At 60.4% G+C, this 9,033-nt stretch overlaps 3 protein-coding genes across 3 annotated transcripts in view; 1 reads left to right on the top strand and 2 right to left on the bottom strand.

Annotated features, from left to right (window-relative positions):
• ETH_00009705 (uncharacterized protein) overlaps positions 1 to 2,670 on the bottom strand; it is a gene marked incomplete at both ends in the record, with an annotated part of 3,493 nt that extends 823 nt beyond the window's left edge. The window contains 2 exons of the mRNA XM_013373574.1: positions 210 to 1,386; positions 1,546 to 2,670. Coding sequence (XP_013229028.1) covers positions 210 to 1,386; positions 1,546 to 2,670 — 2,302 coding nt within the window. The remainder of the gene's footprint in view (positions 1 to 209; positions 1,387 to 1,545) is intronic.
• A 1,394-nt stretch (positions 2,671 to 4,064) lies between these two features.
• On the top strand, positions 4,065 to 6,714 carry ETH_00009700 (uncharacterized protein; the record flags this gene model as incomplete). The annotated part of the gene is made up of 3 exons (XM_013373573.1): positions 4,065 to 4,247; positions 4,458 to 5,131; positions 5,361 to 6,714. The coding sequence occupies 3 exons, from the start codon at positions 4,065 to 4,067 to the stop codon at positions 6,712 to 6,714; spliced, it is 2,211 nt and encodes a 736-aa protein (XP_013229027.1).
• A 531-nt stretch (positions 6,715 to 7,245) lies between these two features.
• Positions 7,246 to 8,964, bottom strand: ETH_00009695 (uncharacterized protein; the record flags this gene model as incomplete). The annotated part of the gene is made up of 2 exons (XM_013373572.1): positions 7,246 to 7,715; positions 8,460 to 8,964. The coding sequence occupies 2 exons, from the start codon at positions 8,962 to 8,964 to the stop codon at positions 7,246 to 7,248; spliced, it is 975 nt and encodes a 324-aa protein (XP_013229026.1).
• Positions 8,965 to 9,033: the final 69 nt, after the last annotated feature.

Raw genomic sequence — 9,033 nt, 5'->3', positions numbered from 1 at the left:
AGCAGCAGCAGCAGCAGCAGCAGCAGCAGCGGGCGTGGGCACGCAGCAGCAGCCCGCGGCCGTCCCCGCAGGGGGCGCCAAAGCGCGACCGCAGAAAGACCCCACACCCAGTTCCCCCGAGCGCAGTCACAGCAGCAGCAGAAGCAGCAGAAGCAGCAGAAGCAGCAGCAGGAGCAGCAGCAGCAGCAGCAACAGTAGCAGCAGCGTACCTGTGGTGATGAACCAGTAGAAGCGCTCGAACCAGAAGGGCTTGCGGAGCTTTTTGATCTCCTGCTGCTGCTGCTGGGGCTTGGGCCCCTTGGCGTGCTGCTGCTGCTTGCGGGTTTTGCCCGCTGCAGCAGCAGCAGAAGCAGCAGCAACAGCAAGCGCCATTTGCTGCTCCGTCTTTATCTCCTTTTGCCGCGAGGCCTTTCGCTGCGAATGCAAAGCCTCAACATTTCCAAAAGCAGAAAGAGACAAGTCCACAGGGACCAGCACCAGCTCCTGCTGCTCCTGCTGCTCCTGCTGCTCCTGCTGCTGCTGCTGGTCTGCTGCAGCAGGCGGCGGCAGCAGCAGCAAAGCCTCGTTCTTCTCCAAAGAAAGCTTGTGGATGTGAGCAGCAATTGGGTGGCCTCTGCGCTGCTGCTCCTTCAGGTGTACATGCAGCTCCCCCCAAGAAGCACCAGCAGCAACAGCAGCACGCAGCAGCAGCAGCACGTCGTCAACCAGCTGTAGGTTTGCTTCGATTGCTGCGGACTGCTGCTGCAGCAGCTGCTGCTGCTGCTGCAGCTGCTGCAGCCGCTGCTGCTGGTCCTGCTGGATCTTCTCCACGCGGCTCAAAGCAGCAGTTTGCTGCTGCTGCTGCTGCTGCTGCTGCTGCTTCATGTCTCCTGCAGCTATGTAGTCATCTACGCAGCAGCTAAATGTGCGGTACCAGAGAGCCACGACAGTTCCTGCTGCTTCTGCTGCTGTTGCTGCGGGGCCGGTTGCTGCTGCTGCTGCTGCGGCCGCGGAGGCAGCTGCTGCTGTCGCAGCAGACGCAGTGCCAGCAGCAGCAGCTGCTGCTGCTGCTGCTTCCGCTGCTGCTGCTTCGTCCCGTTTCTGCTGCTCAGGGGCTTTCAGCACCGGCAAGTTTGCGTGCTGCTGCAGCAGCACAGGAGTGAACTCCAGCATCTCATAAGGCTGCTGCTGCTGCTGCTGCTGCTGTTGCTGTTGCTGCTGCTGCTCCCCGCCCTCCACGCTTGCTGCTTCTGACTCTGCTGCCTCCGCCGCTGCTGCAGTGCGGCAAGCTATTATATACCCTTGGCGCTCGCGAGCCCGCTGCTGCTGCTGCTGCTGCTGTTCTTGCTGCTGCTGGTCTTGCTGCTCTTCTCCTAAGTAGTCGCCAGGCCCGCTAACATCAGCTAGCTGCGCGTACACCCGGAAGCAGCAGACCTCAAACCCTAAACCCTAAACCCTAAGTCCTAGACCCTAAACCCTAAACCCTAGCCCCTTACTGCGGCCGGCTGAGCCACTACAAGCAGCAAAGCAGCAGTAGCAGCAGCAGCAGCAGCAGCAGCAACGCACCGCTTTGATGGCTTCATGTACGGCTGCGGCGAACTGCGGAGCAGCAGCAGCAGCTGCTGCAGCAGCTTCTGCTGGTTCTGCTGGCAGCTTTTGCTGCGCCTTGAGCCCGTGCTGCAGCAGGCAGTGCTGCTGCAGCGCGGGGTGTGAGAAGCAGACGACTTTGGCGAAGAGCTGGCCCCAGGTGAGCTGCTTCTGTTTCTGCTGCTGCTGCTGCTGCTGCTGGTGCTGCTGCAGCAGCTGCTGCAGCAGCGCAGCAGTGTATTCCGGGGTGAAGGCTGCCGGGCTGCGGCCCTCGAGCAGCAGCGAAGCAGCAGGAGAGGGGGGAACGTAGTGGCTGCCGACGGCGACCCTGATGACCTGCTGCTGCTGCTGCTGCTGCTCCTGCTGCTCCTGCTGCTCCCGCTGCTGCTCCTGCTGCTGCTCCTGCTGCTGCAGCAGCGAGTGGGTCCTGAGGACAGCCATGATGAGGCTGCTGCTGCTGTCTGCAACAATTAAGTTTCCGGAGACATACATTTCGAGGTAAAGGGCGAGGCGCTCGTTGGCGCTCTGCAGCAGCAGCAGCAGCACGCGGTCTGCGCCCATTTGCTGCAGCAGCAGCAGCCGCTTGCCCCGCAGCAGCTTCCGCAGCCGCATGCAGAAGGCCGAGGGCAGCGCGTCTTTGCTGCGCTTCCACTCGGTGAGGCAGAAGCCGACGCCGGGCTGCAGCAGCAGCTGCTGCTTCTCCTGCTGCTGCTGCTGCTGCTGCTGCTGCTGCTGCTGCTGCTTTGCTGCTGCAGAAACCCCACACAGCTTCAGCACAAACCTGTGGCTGCATGCACCCCCCCCAAAACCCCACACTCTGCAGTCATAAATGTTGCTGACCCTCAGGCCTTCGCACAGCGGCTTGATGCTGCTGCACATGGCCCGAATGTCCAGCGCGCTCATCCGCTGCTTCCGCTGCTGCTGCTGCTGCTGCTGCTGCTGCTGCTGCGGCTGCGGGGGCTGCTGCGGAGCGGGCGGCGGCGGCCCCGGCGGCTGCGCCGGAGGGCCTTCGGCGGGCCACGAACCCGCAGCGGGAGCTGCTGCTGCCCCCCCTGCTGCTGCTGCTGCTGCTGCTGCAGCAGACTCCGAGGGAACGCCAGCCATTCTACAGATGCTCAAACTGACAGAGGCGCTGTGCTGCTGCTGCTGCTGCTGCTGCTGCTGGTGTGCTTCGGGGAGCTGCGTCGATGGACTGTGCGTGTGAGTGCGTGCTCCGCAGCAGGGGCAAGCTCATGCTGCTGCTGCTGCTGCTGCTGTTTTTGTTGCCGCTGCTGCTGCTCCGCGAGCTGCAGCTGCCTCTTTTGTTGCTATTGCTGCTGCTGCTGCTGCTGCCTCTCAAATGCAGTCACAGAGAGGCTCCTGCAGCGCGTGCTGCGCTGTTACCCCTGTGCGGAGCGTGGCTGCTGCTGCTGCTGCTTCAGCTGCTGCTGCCTTGCACACAAGCTGCTGCTGTGGCCGCTGCGGCCGCTGCTGCTGCTGCGTTGTTGCCGTTGCTGCTGCTGCTGCTGCCGCTGCTGCAACACGCCAAGGCGGGGGAAGCGCCAAACCTCGTGCTGCTGCTGCTGCTACTCCTAGAGATTGGTTCTGCTGTCAACAATAAGTTTGCTGCTGCTGTTGCTGCAGCACGCTACGCTCTACAGCCGCCGTAACGAGCCAGCTGGAGCAGCAGCAACAGCAGTGGCAGCGGCAGCAGCAGCAGCTCTGCCCCTGAATGCCCAAGCCAGCATAAACAGAGCTGAGATGTATGTACACCCTGCAGTGCGGATATCCGTGCTGCTGCTGCAGCAAATCTTGAGAGAGAAAGAACGAAGGAGAGTGAACAATGCCACCGGGCAGCAGCAGCAGCAGCTGCCGCTGCTGCTGCTGCTGCTGCTGGTCTTGCTACTGTTGTTGCTGCAGTCAGTGCTGCAGCAACTGCTGTCCGTTGGAGCAGCAAAAGTAATTCCAACTTTTTTTCCGCTGCACTAACGGGGGTGTTGTGATCGCAGCTGCAGCAGCAGCAACAGCAGCAGGGGCGGCAGCAGCAGCAGCAACAGCGAGCGCCCATGCTGCTGCTGGGCATCACACCTGCTGCCAGCAGCAGCCACAGCAGCAGCAGTGGCAGCAGCAGCCAGCCGCTCTGCAGTTTCGGGGCTGCTGCTACTTCTGCTACACCTCAACTTTTCCTTTTTGCTGCTAAGAGTTTTAAAAGCAAATTTAAACTCAAGCGGAGTTGGCTTGTTAGAGAAACAGCAGCAGTATCCGCAGCAGCAGCAGCGGCAGCAGCAGCAGTGGGGTGGCAGCTGAGGCAGGGGGTCCTTCAGAAGCAGCAGCAGCAAATTTTAAGGACTTCTTCGGGCGGTGTCTTGGCCTTCTGAGCTCTGCTGTGGCTGCTGCTGCTGCCACTGCTGCTGCTGCTGCAGCAAGTGCAGCAAGTGCAGCAACAAGAGCAGCAAGCTGGGACAGCTGCTGCTGCGTTTCTTGCTACCGCTGGGCCCGCTGGCTCTGACGCTGCTGCGATGGAGCCAGAAGCTGCAGAACCAGCAGCAGCAGCAGCTGCTGCTGCTGCTGCAGCAGCAGCAGGAACAGAGGAGGGTCTGCTGCCTTTCGGGTGGGGGTTGTCTTTGCTGCTGGCTGCTGAGCTCTCCGTCCTTTTTGCCATTATTATTTCCTTCTGCGTATGCAAGAAGGGGGTCCCGCAGGTATGCTGCTGCTGCTGCTGCTGCAGTTGCTTCTGCTGCCGCTGCTGCTGCTGCAGTTGCTTCCGTTGCCGTTGTTGCTCTTGCTGCTGCTGCTGCTGCTGCGTTTCTGTGCACCGCTGCTGCAGCCACCGGGCTTCCCGCGGAGGCCGTGCTGCCCCTTGCAACAGCCCGCGCGTGTGTCCGCTGCTGCTGCTGCTGCTGCTGCTGCAGGCAGGCGTGGGGTCTTTGCTGCAGTTCATTGGGGGCGGCAGCGACAGCTGGCTGCGGCTGTCTTTGTCTTTCTTTGCATGCTCTGTGGGGTCTTGGATTATCTTTTTGCCTCCAGCTTTGAGTTGGGAAGCAAAGTCAATTGTTATTTGCTGCTTGTATGCTGCTGCTGCTGCTGCTTCCCCGCTGCTGCTGGGGCTGCTCGCCCCCAAGGTGCAGGCTGCGCTCCGAGACCTCAAGCAGCAGCAGCAGCAGCAGCAGCTGCTGCTGCTGCAGCAGCAGAAAGAACGCAAGCGTCTCCTCCTTACGGCCAGGAACAGGCTTAGAGATGCACGCAAGCAGCAGCAGCAGCAGCAGCAGCAGCAAGAACAGCAGCAGCAGCAGCAGCAGAAAGAGCTGGAGCTCGCGGGCACCCTAATGGCTACTACCGCCAGCAGCTGCTGCCTTACCGCCGTCGAGCTGCAGCAGCAGCAGCAAGAGGAGCAGGAGGAGCAGCGGCAAAAGCAGCAGCAGCCCGAAGAGGAGCAGCAGCAGCAGCAAGAGGAGCAGCAGCAGCAGCAGCAAGAAGAGCAGAAGCAGCAGCAGCAGCAGCAAGAAAAACAGCAGGATAGTGAGGGCGAAGCTCCTCTTGAGGTGCAGCAGCGGCAGGATTTTGGCCTAGTGGAGTTTGTGCTACTGTAAGTAGCCCTTGCTGCTGCTGCTGTGCTGCTGCTGCTGCTGTGCTGCTGCTGCTGCTGCTGTGCTGCTGCTGCTGTGCTGCTGCTGCTGCTTTTGCTGCTGCTGCTGTTTCTTGAGCTTCTGGTCTTTTGAAATATCTACTGAATCATCCTTAATTGTTTCTTTTATTTCTTTTTTATTTTTATTTCTTTTTCATTTTTATTTTGAAATTGTTTTTGCTGCTTGCAGCCGCTTTGGGCGTCTCCACCACGTGTGTCTGTCTGCTGCTGCTGCGCTGTCGATGCTGCTGTCAGCAGCAGGAGAAGCAGCATTTGTTGCTGCTGCAGCACAGCTGCTGTGCCCCTCTTTGCCTGCTGCTGCAGTGTCGGGGAGTGTGCAGTTTGCTGCTTTTATTTATTCGTTTTTGTTTGGCTACAGAGCTTCTCGCTTCACGGACCTGCTGCAGCTGCCGCTGCTGCTGCTGCTGCTGCTGCTGCTGCTGCCGTACGCGGTGCACGCAGCAGCAGCAGCAGCAGCAGCAGGCACGCTGCAGCCCCTGCTGCACTGCAACACAAATGGACTTGTTGCAGGACTTGTTATGCTGCTGTCTTATCCTCCAGCTTATATAATAGACCAAGCAGTTTGGGCGCGGGCTGGGAGAGCAAAGACGCAGCAGCAGCTGCAGCAGGCTGTTGCTGCTGCTGCTGCTGCAGTGGCGCCGGTGCTGCTGTTCGTGGGCTTCACGGGCGTGGTGGCTGCTGCTGCCTTCGAGCGGCAGACGGCGGCGGCAGCAGCAGCAGCAGGCTCTGCTGCGGAAGCAGCAGCAGCAGCAGAAGCAGCAGAAGCAGCAGCAGCGGCCGTCGGCAGGGCGCCCCTCTTCTCGCTCTTCAGCAGCAGCAGCAGCAGCAACTTGCTGCTCTCCTCCTTCGTTTTTGCTGCTGCTGCGCTGCTGGCCCTGAGCTCCGCAGACGCAGCACAGAATGCTTTGCCGTGGATCATTGCAGCAGACATCCTGGGCAGGCACATGCCCCCCAGCAGCAGCAGCAGCAGCAGCAGCAGCAGCAGGGGGGAGAAGGCGCTGCGGGCGTACCGCTTCTGGGGCTTTTTGCTGCTGCAGCTGCCTTGTTTGCTGCTGGCAATTAGCTGGAGCGACAACTTAGTGGTTTTGTTTCTAGTTTCGAACTTTGTGTCTGCTGCTGTGCTGCCGCCGCTGCTGCTGGGGCTGCGCAGCAGCACGACAGCAGCAGCAGCAGCAGTGGGCATGCTCTGCGGTGTACTGACAGTGCCCCTCTGCGGCTTCATTTGCATGCGCTCTTTTGCTGCTGCTTATCTGTGGTTTGTTGTGCCTTGGGGGGTTTCGCATGCAGCAACTGCTGCTACTTTTGCTGCTGTTCCTGCTGCTGCTGCTGCTGCCACCCTCGCCTGGTCCTGGGCCTTCCCCTGCCGCAGCAAAGCAGCAGCAGCAGCAGCAGCAGCAGCAGCAGCAGCAGCAGCGCCAGCAGCAGACACGGCAGCAGCAGACGCCCAAGCGGCGCCCGCCGTTAAGCTCGACATACACTCCGAACCAGAAAATGAACAGCAGCAGCAGCAGCAGCAGCAGTAGCAGCAGCAGCACGGAAGTCGACTGCTGGTGCTGCAGGAGACCGATTCGCAGAACCGCAGGTACAGAAGCAGCAGCAGCAGCAGCAGCGCTGCGGCGTCTCCGCAGCAGCAGCTGCAGCTAGCTGTGGCTAGCCAGTCTAGCTAGCCAGCGCTTTTATGGTGGCCGCAGAGTGTTGCTGCTGCCGGTGCTGCAGCAGCAAGAGCCGTGGGCCAGCAGCAGCGGCAACGCGCGCAGCAGCAGCAGCAGCAGCGGCTGCAGCAGCAACAGCAGCCGCAGCAGCAGCAGCGGCTGCAGCAGCAGCAGCGGCGGCAGCAGCTGCGGCGGTAGCAGCTGCTTTTGCTGCTGCATCTGCTGCTGCTGCTGCTGCAGCATATGGCTTTAGATCTACTGCTGCTGCTGCTCCTAGAGATTTGGCCGAGGCAGATTTGCTGCCAGCAACTTTGGTGCGTTGGGGTGTACGTACACCTCAGCGGCCTTCCCTTCTTTTGACTCCCAAAAGGGAGACAGGGACAAGCCCTTTTGCCCAATTGTTTATGGCCCTGCTGCTGCTGCTTCTGCTGCTGCTGCTTCTGCTGCTGCTGCTTCTGCTGCTGCTGCTTCTGCTGCTGCTGCTTCTGCTGGTGCTGCTGCTACTTCTGGTGCTGCTACTTGTGCCGCTGCTGCTGCTACTCGTGGTGCTGCTACTTGTGCTGCTGCTACTGTTGGTACTTCTGCTACTGCTAGTTCTGCTGCTGCTGCTGCTGCTGCCACCCGTGTTGCTGCTGCAGCTGCTACTCGTGTTGCTGCCGTAGCTGCTACTCGTGTTGCTGTTGCAGCTGCTACTCGTGTTGCTGCTGCAGCTGCTACTCGTGTTGCTGCTGCTGCTAGGCGTGCTGCCTCTGCTGCTGCTGCTGGGCGTGCTGCTGCTGTCGATGCTAGCTGTGCCGGTGCTGCTGCATGTGCTTCTTGTGCGGCTGCAGCAGCGTGTGCTACTGCTGCTGCTTGTTCTGCTGCTACTGGCTCTGGGAAGGCAGCACAGACGAACGGTATACTTATATTTGTTAAGACTGCGACGCTGCTGCTGCTGCTGCTGCTGCTGTCCTGCGGTGTGGCTGGGGCGAGTTCTTCAGCAGCAAAAGGCTGTCTGGGGATATTTAAATAATTTAATTTAATTAATTTTATTTAAATTGACTCGAAAAGAAGACAAGTAGCTGCAAATCAGGCAGCGCGCGCCTGCTGCCTGCTGTGGTCTGGTCTGGTCTGTCTTGCCAGCTGCAGCAGCAGCAGCAGCAGCTGCTGGTGCTGCTGCTCTCCTTGGTGGGCTCAATGACAATCAACTGAAATATAAACTGATTGCCTACTAAATTTCAGTGAAGGGAGCGAGCAGCAAGAGCGGCACAGCCAAGAACCTGAAGTGCTGCTGCTGCTGCAGCTCCTGGTGCTGCTGCTGCTGCTGCTGCTGGGCAATGGCTCAGTCAACTCTGAGTGCAGCAGCAGCAGTAGTATTGACACAAGTTTCTCCAAGACACCAGGCTTCTCGGATATTTCCCTCCTGCAGCAGCAGCTGCTGCTGCTGCCACTGCTGCTGCTGCTGCTCAAGGACAGTGTGCTGCGGCAGCGTGGGGTGCGTTTTCATCTGCAAAGCAGCGAGCCAGCGGCCGCCGCCGCAGCAGCAGCAAGGTAAGCAGCAGCAGCAACAGCAGTGGCAGCAGCATCTGTGGCGCCCGCAGCATAGGCACCAACAACAGTCTTAGCAGCAGCAGCACCTGTAGCTGCAGCAGCAGCAGCAGCAGCGATGGGGTTCTCGCTGCTGCTGGGCGTTTGCCTCAGTTGCTGCGGCGCCTGCTGCTCCGCAGTGGGCCAAGTGATGCTGCGGAAGACATTCATGCCTCCCAAGAGAGCAGCAGCAGCAGCAGCAGCAGCAGCAGAAGCAGCAGCACCTGCCGCAGCAGCAGCAGGGCCAGCAGAAGCAGCAGCAGCAGCAGAAGAACCTGCAGCAGCAGGATCACAGCGGGCGCTGCCTTCGTCCCCGTTCCTTTCTCCGCGCGGCTCTGCTGCTGGCTCTGCTGCTGCTGCTGCTGCTCCTGCTGCAGCAGCAGCAGCAGCGCCGTGCTGCTGCAGCTGCGTGCGCATGCAAAAGGCAGCAGCGCTGCTGCTGGTGTCTCTCTTTTGCCCCCTCTTTTCGATTTCTGGTGCTGCTCTTTTGCCTGCAAGTGTTTCGGGTTTTGGGGCGCTGCAGCTGCTGCTGCTGCTGCTGCTGTCCAGAAGCATTCTCAGCGAGACTGTCCCCGCCCTCCACGCTGCAGGTCCAAACCCTAAACCCTAAACCCTAAACCCTAA

The sequence above is a fragment of the Eimeria tenella genome, genomic scaffold (assembly GCF_000499545.2).
Source record: "Eimeria tenella Houghton genomic scaffold, Eth_scaff158, whole genome shotgun sequence".
In the NCBI taxonomy this organism is placed as follows: Eukaryota; Apicomplexa; class Conoidasida; order Eucoccidiorida; family Eimeriidae; genus Eimeria; species Eimeria tenella.
Note: the sequence above shows the minus strand (reverse complement) of the source record. Positions and strands in the feature narration are given on the sequence as shown.